Source organism: Plecotus auritus, assembly GCF_963455305.1.
Source record: "Plecotus auritus genome assembly, chromosome: 5".
In the NCBI taxonomy this organism is placed as follows: domain Eukaryota; kingdom Metazoa; phylum Chordata; class Mammalia; order Chiroptera; family Vespertilionidae; genus Plecotus; species Plecotus auritus.
In genome coordinates, this window is record NC_137776.1 from 4050509 (window position 1) to 4063060 (window position 12552).

The following is a 12552-nucleotide window of genomic DNA, read 5'->3' on the forward strand; positions in this document are numbered from 1 at the left end:
CCACTCTGAGCAGCCGCCCCCCCGGGACTGGGGGACTCCGGCGGGGCTGAGAGGATTGGGCGCTGCCATCTTTGTGACGGAGTGATGGTTAATTTGCATATTACCCTCTTATTAGATAGGACTAGAGGCCTGGTGCATGACATTCATGCACTGGGGGGGGGGGGGTCCCTCAGCCCGGCCTGCACCCTCTTGCAGTGCGGGACCCCCGAGGGGCCCTTAGCGCTGCCGTGGAGGCAGGAGAGGCTTGCGCCACCGCCGCTGTGCTCGCCATCCATGAGCCCGGCTTGTGGCTGAGCGGCGCTCCCCCTGTGGGAGCGCACTGACCACCAGGGGGCAGCTCCTGCATTGAGCGTCTGCCCCCTGGTGGTCAGTGCGCATCATAGTGACTGGTCGTTCCGCTGTTGGGTCGATGTGCATATTAGCCTTTTATTACATAGGCTATTTGCATATATATATATATTTATACTACATATATATAGATAGATATACATATTATTGATTTCAGACAGGAAGGGAGAGGGAGAGAGGTAGAAGCATCAATGATGAGAATCATGGATTGGCTGCCTCCTGCACACCCTCTACTGGGGATCAAACCCACAACCCGAGTGTGTGCCCTGACTGGGAATTGAACTATGACCTCTTGGTTCACAGGTCGACGCCAACCACAGAGCCACACCGCCAGGTGCACCTTTCCCTTTTCTCTAAGCTGTCGGTCCCTCACGTGAGGAGGGGATTACGGCGGTCTCTCCCGGTTTTCTCAAGTCACTGTGGCTCCCGTTTTTGGCTAACTTTGTGTTCTTCTGGCTGATTCTGCACCTTAGGCCCGAAAAATCCTGCGGGAGCTGAAGCACCAGAAGCGCTGTGAGGAGGCCGCCACCACCATTGCGGCGTACTGGCACGGGACGCAGGTGGGCCGGACCGCCCGCCACGGCGGGGCTCGGGGCGTGCAGAGCGAGGGGCCCTCTCCCGGGGCAGGACCGTTCCGGCTACGCTCCTGAGCACGCGCTGCCTCTGCGCTCTCTGACGCTCGGTGCGGGTGGTGGCACGCACGCCCGTGTTGACCGCGTGGCGGTGACCGGTGTCTGTCTCGTCTTCCTTCTCCGTTGAACGTCGGCAGCCACCTTTCCCGCCTCACGCTCTCTGTCACTCCTTTTCACACGCTTCCAGGCGCGGAGGGAACTGAGCCGGCTGAAGGCGGAGGCTAGGAATAAACACGCTATTGCAGTGATTTGGGCTTTCTGGCTTGGATCTAAGGTACTGATGCGCATCTCGTCCCCCGTCCCGGGATGGGCAGTCATCAGCCCGTGGTAGCTCGCATGTCAGGGTGAATGGCTGCAGGGAGCAGGGCGCACGCGGTGCACGTCCTCACGGCTGGCGCGAGTGGGCCGGGAGCCGTGGGTGGCGTTAGTGCCGGGGGCAGCTGCGCATGCATAGATAGACCAACGAGACGATGCTCACTAATGAGGCGCTGGGGTAGTTGCTGTTTCATTAAAACTCTCCAATAGCTTGCATGTTTAGTTTTTCCGTTCCCCCCCTTCCCCCTGCCCTGCCATGTACCGGCCGCTCTCCGGAGGTATCCCAGGGGGAGGCGGGGGTGGGGAGAGCGGGGGGTGGGGCATGTGGAGAATGTTCGGGTTTGGGCCTCCGTGGAGCTGCTGCTGCCACGTGTGGACGGCAGAAACCCCTTTAACGCATGCCTTAGAGCCGTGGTCGGCAAACCGCGGCCCGCGAGCCACAGGCGGCTCTTTGGCCCCTTGAGGGTGGCTCTTCCACAAAATACCACGGCCTGGGCGAGTCTATTTTGAGGAAGTGGCGTTAGGAGAAGTTTAAAACATTTGGCTCTCCAAAGAAATTTCCATCGTTGTCCTGTTGCTATTTGGCTCTGTGGACGAAGGAGTTTGCCGACCACGGCCTTAGAGCGTATTAATCCGCGAATGAGGCGATGTTCCGGGCGCCCTGGCAGCCAGTGATTGTCCTAAGCCAGATAGTCTCTGAGCAGAGAGCTGCCAGCTGTGATTTCATGGGAAGCCACGTCCACACAAAGCCAGCTGGGATGGCCACGGAGGAATCTCAGGAATTTCCGCATCCGCTGGTTGTTTTCCGAAACAAAGGCCTCTGGGGGCCCTCGCTGACCCCCAGGCAGAGTCCTGGGCGCTGTGAACATTTCACGTGCCCCAAGGGGCCGAGGCTTTGGAGTATTTTGTTACTCAGGGAACCAAAGGTCGTCCCTGCTAAAAACGTGAGCCACGTAGCAGCCCAGTCCTGGGTTTGTAAGTCACCTTCTCAGCGTTCTGAGCCCATCTCAGGGGGAAAGGCGAGACGAGGGGACACTTGCCCACAGAACCGTCCTATTTTGCCACAACCTCACCAAAGTTGTCCGTGTGTTTCCTCTTGGGAATCGGTGAAGGACACACTAGTCCAGTCCCTTTATCTTTTTAAAAAATATATATTTTCATGGATTTCAGAGAGGAAGGGAGAGGGAGAGAGAGATAGAAACATCAGTGAGGAGAGAGAATCATCGATCGGCTGCCTCCTGCGCACCCCCCTGCTGGGGACCAAGCCTGCAACCTGGGTATGTGCCCTTGACTGGAATCGGACCCAGGACCCTTCAGTCCGCAGGCCGATGCTCAGCCACGGAGCCAGACCGGCTGGGGCCAGACGAGTCCCGTTAGCAAACAGGAGGACAGAGCCCTGATCGAGGCAGAGGGACGCGGAGATTGTGGGCACGTGTCCCGGTCTGCCCCTCAATGCAACGTGAAGGCAGTGCCTGGTTAATCCTGCCCTTTAACATCACGTGCCTCCCACAAACATGTCCCTAAGATTGCTTTTTTTAAACCTACAAATTGTTCCACTTTTTATCTCAGCGTATTTCCCCGCTTGGGGCCTTTGCGAAGATTACGTTTCGATAACACGCTACTTCCCGTGTTCTCACTGGGAGGAATTTTGAGCTCTGTGTGTTTGTGTTGAACTTGGGGGAGAAACAACCTTTATTCCTTCCGTTTTCAACGGTTGTCATTTTACACATCCGAACGCACGTCGGCGGGCCTCCGCCTCAGCCCCTGGGCTGGCAGCAAAGGCCAGGGTCCTGGAGTTCTTAGGAGCCACGCAGAGCTCCAGGCTGTGAGGCGGGAGGGTGAATGGGGGGGGGGGGAGGCATAGGATGGAAGTTAGGGGTGGAGGCGTGCTCCCTCGGGGCCACGCAGGCTGCCCTCCCCCGGGACCGTCTCCACCGGCCTGACGCCGAGCCTGTGGGTGGGCATGCCTGCAGGGCCCTCTGCCACCTGGAACGCTTGCTCCTAGTGGCCTCTGCGGTGGGCGTCTCCTCCTGGCCGTGTGCTGTCTGCATCGGGCTGTCTCTCTCTCTCTCATTTTCCGTCTGAAACGTTCTAGGCTCGGAGGGAGTTGAAGCGCTTGAAGGAGGAGGCTAGGCGCAAGCATGCGGTCGCTGTCATTTGGGCTTACTGGCTTGGACTGAAGGTACTCCCCCCCTCCTCTCCGTCCAGGGCGGGCCCAGGGGCCTCGCACTCACTAACCCCGAGGAACGGCCGGTGCGCGTGCTCAGGGGTCTGCACCGGCTCTGACGGGCCATCTTGCCTGATGGTGTTTCCTTTTGAAAACAAAGCTGTGCACTGATATTTTCTGATCTTGTTGTGATACGTGTTTTTATTTCTTTTTATTATTACTTTTAATCCTCACCCAAGGATATCTTTTCCATTGATTGCTAGAGAGAGTGGAAGGGAGGGAGGAGGAGAGAAGAGAAAGAGACATCCACGTGAGAGAGACGCATCGGTCGGTTGCCTCTCGCACATGCTCCGGCCGGGGCTGGGGACCCTGCAACCGAGGTACGTGCCCTTGACTGGAAATCGGACCCACGATCCTTGGGTCCATTGGCCGATGCTTCCACCACGGAGCCAAGCCTGCTCGGGCTGTGGTGTGTTTCTTTAAGTACTGGGTTTAAAGTAATGCCAATGCAGCATGCTTTATTTAAGACGCTTCGTTATGCAGTTCTGTTTTATGTCATCTTTAGGAGGATGACGTGTTTTTTTAATTCGTGAGACAGAATTTCAGCAGCTGAGCTGAAGTGCCCGCCCGGCCGGGGGAGGGGGTCCGGGGGTGGGGGGAGGAGATGGGGCTCCGATGCCCTTCCCCCACCTCCCCTGCTCTGATGGCTGCTGGGCGGAGCCTTCTCTAAGTGACCGTCAGTCTGGTTGCTCAGCATAGGAACCAAAGGATTCTGCTTACAGGTACAGATTTTGACAGATAAGAGGACTTTACACGCCAGTGAGGCTTCTAATGTATTTCAAAGCAGTGCTTCCTACTTTAGGTGAGGATGCACGCAGGCAAATGAGACTCTGAGCTCCGGAAAACCTCGAGAAAACCTTTAGACATTGTAAGGATTTTGTCTTTCTTTGTTTTCTTTTTTAAGCCTCACCTGAGGATATGTTTTATTGATTTCAGAGAGAAAGGAAAGGGAGGAAAGAGAGAAACCTCGGTTGCCTTGCATACGCGCCCCAGTCAGGGATCAAACCCACAACCTAGGTGTGTGCCCTGACTGGGAATCGAACCCGCAACCTCTTCCGGTGTACAGGACGCCGCTCCAGCCGACCGAGCCTCCCGGTCAGGACGGGCCTTTGTCTAACATTCAGCAGCTCCTCACCAATGGGAGCCATCCAGATGTCTTTTGGGGACAATTAGGTCCCCTTTGACATTATTCCTCTTCGTTATTTTTACTTGAATATTATAACAGTTCATCTTTTTCTAAATACTTGAGAATTATCCAGAGACCATTGGCCTTGAGTCTGAATAGCGTTAGCAGTATCCATAAACTCTGCTTTGAATAACGTGCACTTCCCCTGCAAGTGTTATCACATCAGCTTTTAGTAAATTCACCTTCTTGATTGATTACATTGAATATTTATCAAGGAATGTTTAAAGTAATGAAGGAACTTTAAATAGGAATTTAAGATGTTCTGTTTTAAGAATTCTGAACCAGGTCTATAGCTACTTTCTAAAAAAAAAAACAAACGAAGGATTTCACGTCCCATTTTATTCACCTGCTCTGATTGGCATTCTGATGACCATAAGGCATGGGACAAACACCGCCAGTCAGGATTTTTACCTCCGCGATGACCGAGTTTTCTGGGTTTAACTAACTGCGTATGATTTCAGAAATACTTACACGTTAGGAGCGTGTGCTCGCAGCCTCGAAACCGAATTCAGAGTGTAGGTGAGCGCTGTTTTAGCTGAAGGTCCTGGGGCTGGACGTAACCGTCTTTCCCCCTCCCCCCAGTTTCCATCAAAACGGAAGTATTTAATGTTACCATTATTAGAAGGTTACGTTTCTCTGAAGCCCAGGAGTATAGTAATTTTATACATTTTACTGTAACGAAGGACGTTGGTAACAGCAGTAGTTTTGCCCTGTAAATGACGTGATTCGTGTGGAATTGATGACAAAGGTCAGCAGGCCCTGTAGGACCCCGTGACCCCATGAAGGGAACCGATTCTGTGTCAGCCTCTGGTCACCAGGCTTCCTCTGGTATGTAGCTGTTATTTCGGGAGGAAGGGCCTGTCCTGTGAACCTCAGGAAGCATGTTGCAGTGAGCTCAGCTACACGGATGATCAGTAACGCAGGGCGTCCAGGATATTGCTAAGGATATGTTTTCCCGAAGCCTCACTTTAACCTTAAAGTCCCTGCATTCCTACGCTGTTATAATTTCAGGAGCCCTTTTTCTTGTCCTTGTCCCTTGTGAGTTTGAGATTTGAAATGGTTATGAATCTAGCAACTCCATGGCTAAAAGAGAAACGAGCATCAGTCGCGTAGACGATGAACAAAAGGACGACTGTCTACGTGGTGTGTGGGAGGGTGTGTACACCTCAGTCCTGTGCAGGTGTAGAGCGTGGGCCTGGCCCTCACATCCCCACAGGGACCCGGCTGGCCACCTGGGCCAGAGACGGAGCCGTGGGAGGTGGGGCAGGCCAGGGGGGCCTCCTGCAGCTTGGAGCGTGCGTTTCTCTTCTGAAGGCATCGAGCGCTACTCAGGGCGACCCCGTCCTTGTCATGTGGGGATGGGCCCGCTGTTGCTGACTCTGAGGACACTGGTGAGAGAAGCTTGCCATCTGGGCTCCTGTGTGACGTCCTTATTTTAAAGGCGCACGTAAAACGTTTTTCTACAAACTGAATTTGGCGAGCAGGTTGCTCATTCCTGGTAGAGAAATATTTCAAGCATGCAGTTAAACCCAGAAAACGTAAAACCCAAAGAAAAAGGTACACGGTGCCTGAATGACTCAAGTTGGCTAACATCTTGCTAAATTCTAACTCGCCCGTTTATAGCTGAAGGATAATAAGCAGTTGAAGTATTTTCCCCTCCGTTTCAAAATTCAGCTGTATTGTTCATGCATTCAGCAAACCCCTGCGCAGGGGTCTTGTTAGACATTAGCGTACAGAGTGACTACAGCGGGGAGCAAGCAGGAAATGGCTGTCACGTGACGTCTTCAGCGCAGCGGCCGCACCCCGTAGGAAGACGGGTAGGCGTGGGGCTGAGAGAAAACTCAGTGCGGTTAGATGGGAGGCCGTGCTAGTTCAAACCCGATTCTGTTCTTGTTGTCAGTGCCATCCCATTTCCATCTCCGTACGCGTGGCTTTTGGAAACGGCAGTGTAGTTCCTCAGGCCCTTCTCCCCCTCTTAAGAACGATTGGAAATGAAAACCGCCTCCTGTCATCTTTTCCCGAAGCGTGCTTTGGTCTGGGACGCGTTGGCCGCTACAGAAGGGCCTGTAAAATGTTTCTCCTCAAACCATCAGGCTCTGAACAGTTAGTTAAAAGGATTTAAGATGTCGCAACGCCGGGCATCGCCACCGGCCCTGTCTGCGTTCCTCTTCCTCCGACCTAAGGCTCGGGCTCGGGGTGCGCCCGCCGGCTCCCTCCATCCGGAGCGGCACCTGCTCGCGCTGAGTAGCTGCGCAGCCTCCGTGGCGGCCGGGGCCCCGCTGACCCCGCCTCTGCTTCTCCCCCAGGTGCGCCGGGAGTACAGGAAGTTCTTCAGAGCCAACGCCGGGAAGAAGATCTACGAGTTCACGATTCAGAGGATCGTAAGTCTGCACTCCGCCTGGGGCTCCTGGGCACCCGTGGGCCGCCCGTTACCGGCACCAGCTGTCAGGGGCGCCTCCCTTGCCACGCGCCATGCCCGCTGTCACACTGAGCGGGTGGCTTCCACCCCTCCCCTCGCACCCAGCGGCATTGTCTCGGGAGAGCTCTCCGCGGCCCACGTGCAGTTAATAGAATGTCGTTTTTATAAGATAACATGTTCTCATTGGACGGGGAGCACACACTTTGGGGGGACATGAGCTCGGGAAAGTCGGGTGCCTTCGCTCAGGCTGCTCTGACCGCAGCACCGCGGGCCGGGCGGTGAAAGGATCAGCATCTGCTTCTCGCAGACCTAGAGGCGGGCACCCAGGGCAGGCTGTGGGCTGTGGCGATGGCAGAGGGGAGGAGAGGGAAGCCGCTCCCTCCTGTCTCTTCTGATCAGGGCGCCAGGCCCGTCACAAGAGCTCTAGCCTCGTGGCCTCTAAACTTCATTACCTCCAGAGGCCCCGTCTCCTGATGCCTTCCTGTTGGGGAGCAGGGTTTCAACATGGGAATTTGGGGGATACTAAGGTCTTGCCCTACTGAACTGCCCTGAGCTGCCTCAGGCCAGGCTGGCCAGCGAGCAGCGGGGAGCGGGGTGCAGGAGAGAAGGCTCTGGTAGGGCCCAGCCGACCAGATGGGCCTGGAGTCCCTGTGCCGTCGGAGGTGGCACAGTGAGCAGGGCGAGCTCCAGGCCACACGCCCCGCCCCTCACAGGGGTGCGCGGTGAGCGAGCACCTCACTCCGGTGCCTCGGTTCGTTCTCGGGGGGGATCACGGCACCGAGCTCGTGAGCGCTGGAGGGTTAACTCGGGGTAACGGCCTCACGCGATCCGCACCGGCCCCGCGGGGGGACTGGCGGGCAGTGCTGTCCACTGGGACTGGAAGGGCGCAGGTGGCTTATGTCTGCGGTGCCGTGGGACAGCCACCAGCCGCGTGGCCGCACAGGGCTCTGGAGCACTGAAGTGTCACCTGTGACTGATGAGCTGGCTTATTTACTTTGTTTTGTTTTGTTTTTTTTGTTTTTTTGTTTTTTTTTAATATATCTTATTGATTTTTTACAGAGAGGAAGGAAGAGGGATAGATAGTCAGAAACATCGATGAGAGAGAAACATCCATCAGCTGCCTCCTGCACACCTTTTACTGGGGATGTGCCCGCAACCAAGTTACATGCCCTTGACCGGAATCGAACCTGGGACCTTTCAAGTCTGCAGGCTGACGCTCTATCCACTGAGCCAAACCGGTTTTGGCATACTTTGTTTTGTTTTAATTAAAATTAAAGTAGAGCCAGCCACGTGACTGGCACAGCTCTCTGGTGGTAGCTGGAGCCAGCGTTACGGTTCATATTGGGATGAGTGTCCGTGATCTTCTTTCGTCTTAACCATTGGGTGGAGCCCAGATTTCCGCAGCCCGCACGGAGCTGGGAGTAGAGCAGGGGTGGGCAAACTTTTTGACTCGAGGGCCACCATGGGTTCTTAAACTGGACCGGAGGGCCGGAACAAAAGCATGGATGGAGTGTTTGTGTGAACTAATGTAAATTCAAAGTAAAGGAGCGGAGGGGAGAGCAAGAGAACGCTCCGCTCTTTCAGCTCCGCGGGCCGGATAGAACAGCCGAACAGGCCGGATCCGGCCCGCGGGCCGTAGTTTGCCCACGGCTGGAGCAGAGACCTCACGTTACGGAGTTCCCGGGCCTGAAACTTGCCCAACCCCAGCAGAGGCTGGTCCCTTTGTCCTGATTTATGGAAAACAAGGACTTTCCTGATATGTCGCTCATCTGGTATTTCCTGTCAAACCCAATGCAGATGCAGAAGTACTTCTTGGAAATGAAGAGCAAGATGCCCTCCTTGTCTCCGATAGACAAGAACTGGCCGTCCAGGCCTTACCTGTTCCTGGATTCTACTCACAAGGAGCTGAAAAGGATTTTCCACTTGTGGAGGGTAAAAAACTTCTTCTTCTTTTGGAGACTTCTTCCCGCGTATTCTGTGTGTTTGAGACGTGAATGTGTGCCACCTGTGCCTTTAGCCGGAAGGGAACTGTTTGAGGATGGGGGCGGGGGGGAGGGGTGTTTTATTTTTGCGGCGGGGACCGCACGTGGCGTCCCCAAGAAGCCTGGGAGCAGCAGGTGTGGCCCAGGTCTCCTCTTGTCCAGGGAAGGGGTGTGCGTGGCTGTGTCGTCTTTCCCGTTCAGATTCCACTTGCCTTGAAGCCGTCCAGATTTCGGTTGTTTTCATCCTCTCTGAAGGAGTGATACTATAGGCCAGTGGTCGGCAAACTCATTACTCAACAGAGCCAAATATCAACAGTATAACGATTGAAATTTCTTTTGAGAGCCACATTTTTTTTTTTAATATATTTTATTGATTTTTTACAGAGAGGAAGGAAGAAGGATAGATAGTCAGAAACATCGATGAGAGAGAAACATCGATGAGAGAGAAACATCGATCAGCTGCCTCTTGCACACCTCCTTCTGGGGATGTGCCCGCAACCAAGTTACATGCCCTTGACCGGAATCGAACCCAGGACCTCTCAGTCCGCAGGCCGACGCTCTATCCACTGAGCCAAACCGGTTTTGGCAAGAGAGCCAAATTTTTTAAACCTAAACTTCTTCTAACGCCACTTCTTCAACATAGACTCGCCCAGGCCGTGGTATTTTGTGGAAGAGCCACACTCCAGGGGCCAAAGAGCCGCATGCGGCTCGCGAGCCGCCGTTTGCCGACCACGGCTATAGGAGAAAGGAATAATGACACGTGAACATCTTCGCACGATGCGGGTGAATCCTGTCTACTCTGGGTTTACATGGTGGTGTTCCTACTGCGAGTCTGTAGGAGGGTGGCGGCCTCGGGACTGAGGGGCGGCAGGGACCGCCACGGGAGCGAGCAGGCAGTGAGAGGCGAGGCCGGCCCGCGGGACCCTGGTGTGTTTGGAGGGACGGTCCCCGCCGTCACCGTGAGCCGTGAGACCGACAGGGGAAGCCCGCGCTGAGGCTTTCCAACGCCCAGTCCATTCGCATCTGTCCTCGCCGCTATTCCGTCGACTTACCATGTGTAAGAGTGAGGAGTGACCTAGTTAACAGGGGTCCTCAAACTTTTTAAACAGGGGGCCAGTTCACTGTCCCTCAGACCGTGGGAAGGCCGGACTACAGTTTAAAAAAAAACTATGAACAAATTCCTATGCGCACTGCGGCCCGGGACGCGTCGGCTGCTAAGCAGGACAGGCAGCGGCCCCCGGCGGGCCGGATCTATGTCCTCGGCGGGCCGCATGTGGCCCGCGGGCCGCAGTTTGAGGACCCCTGGAAGTGATGTCTTACTTTTTCTTTTTTTCTTGTCTCGCAGTGTAAAAAGTACAGGGACCAGTTCACGGACCAGCGAAAGCTTATCTTTGAGGAGAAGCTAGAAGCCAGCGAACTCTTCAAGGACAAGAAGGCGTTGTACCCGTCGAGGTAGGGTGGCTGTGCTTTACTCCTAGACGTCAGCGTTTTAAACATTTCTCCAATAGGTGCAGGCCTTTTCTAGTAGAGATTTCGGTGCCACATGAGAGGTTTTTAGTTTCATGCGTTATTTTATGAGCAGCTGGGTATAAATGACAACCACTCGTTTCTTGCCTTTATTCCATTGGCATTAGCTCAGACACTTCACTAAACAATTAGAAGTCACGTCCGGCTGCTGTTGCTCAGTGGTTAGCGTCAGCCTATGAACCCGAGGTCATGGTTTGACTCCAGGTCGGGGCACATGCCCTAAGTTGTGGGCTCGGTTCCCAATAGGGGGGCGTGCAGGAGGCAGACAATCCTGTTTCTCTCTCCTCCCTTCCTCTCTGAAATTAATAAAAATGTATTTAAAAAATAATAGTAAGTAGAAGTCACTTTTTAAAATAAAAATTGTATAGGCTACTAAGATAAGTTCGCATTGTAAATTCTTGTTACTTTTCCGTAGTTTTCAGAGTCTAGCCCAGCCATGGGCAAACTACGGCCCGCGGGCCGGATCCGGCCCGTTCGGCTGTTCTATCCGGCCCGCGGAGCCGAAAGAGTGGAGGGTTCTCTTGCTCTCCCCTCCGCTCCTTTACTTTGAATTTATATTAGTTCACACAAACACTCCATCCATGCTTTTGTTCCGGCCCTCCGGTCCAGTTTAAGAACCCATTGTGGCCCTCGAGTCAAAAAGTTTGCCCACCCCTGGTCTAGCCTGATTTCTGTTGGCCATCTACTGTCATCCCCATTCCCATCCTCCCACTTTACTTAATGAGCTGGGTCAGAATTCGTTTTTAAGAGCCAGGAAAAGGGCGAGCCAGTGTGCACTTTCCAAGTACTGCTCGGGCACTGGCCTGTGGTGTCCCACGGGCTGCTGACCCCCCGGGCACGGCTTCCGAGGCCGGTGCAGCGAGTTCAGTTCCTTTGTTGTAGACACCAACTGCTCAGTCAAGGAAGGCATACCCATGGCAGGTTCACCGAGTGAATTCCTTTCCTGATAAAGACTGCTCATCAGATAGTCTTACATCCCCCAAGTTCATCATGTCCCCAGGAATTCCCATCTCCTTTTCATCTGGTATTTATGAAAAAATAGATTGTACAGCCCTAATCGGTGTGGCTCAGTGGACAGAGCGTCGGCCTGCGGACTGAAAGGTCCCGGGTTCCATTCCGGTCAAGGGCATGTACCTTGGTTGCGGGCACATCCCTGGTAGGAGGTGTGCAGAAGGCAGCTGGTCGATGTTTCTCTCTCATCGATGTTTCTAACTCTCTATCCTCTCTGTAAAAAAAATCAGTAAAATATATTTTTTTAAAAAATAGATTGTACAGTTTCAAGCCAAATCTATAACAACTTTTAGTTTCCCCCAAAGAATGGCCTAGAAACTTAAATGCATTATATGCTAAGTCTATTCACATATATTACATCTGTAGTCTCTGTGTCTTCACACACATTTGAAAGCTCTTCCTTTTAAAGGATTAAAAGAACAGAAGTCGCCAGACTCATTTGGTTTAAATGTTGGAAGGGAAACAGCTTCCTTGGTGAGCTGGTCTGGCGGCTCGAGGTGGTATGTACTCTTCTAAGTCAAACACGGTGACTCGATCCCAAGTTGGCCAGGCGGCCTGCTGTATGCAGCGTATGCGGGCGGGAGCATCATCTCTTTGCTTTCTCCAGCAGCTAGTTTTATTTACCTTCTTCTTTATATTTTTAACATGTAGCGTAGCCTTCTTAATTAACATTCCCTGGGGGTGACTCCTAACTGGAGGGAGAAAAATGCATTTTTGAAGAAGCCGGTGCAAAGGCTCTAGCACTTTTTATTATTAAAAACACATTTGAATGTGAACAACAACAAAAATGTTAACGTCAAGCCAAATTTGGGGGGGGGGGCGGGGGCGGGGTATCACCCACGGCAGTCAGGGTGCGATGATTGGCCCTACCTCCGCTGGGAAGGGCAGCCCATGGGTGTCGGCCT

At 53.7% G+C, this 12552-nt stretch overlaps 1 protein-coding gene across 8 annotated transcripts in view; it reads left to right on the plus strand.

Moving 5' to 3' along the window:
* The window catches only part of MYO1B (myosin IB), a 158554-nt gene that overhangs the window by 138215 nt on the left and 7787 nt on the right, over window positions 1-12552 (plus strand). For 2 of the 8 annotated variants that reach the window (XM_080667320.1, XM_080667317.1), the window contains exons 22-27: window positions 822-908; window positions 1168-1254; window positions 3391-3477; window positions 7015-7089; window positions 8925-9059; window positions 10455-10561. In XM_080667320.1, the coding sequence (XP_080523446.1) occupies window positions 822-908; window positions 1168-1254; window positions 3391-3477; window positions 7015-7089; window positions 8925-9059; window positions 10455-10561 (578 nt within the window). The remainder of the gene's footprint in view (window positions 1-821; window positions 909-1167; window positions 1255-3390; window positions 3478-7014; window positions 7090-8924; window positions 9060-10454; window positions 10562-12552) is intronic. The other 6 variants (XM_080667322.1, XM_080667318.1, XM_080667323.1 and 3 more) reach the window with 3 other exon arrangements.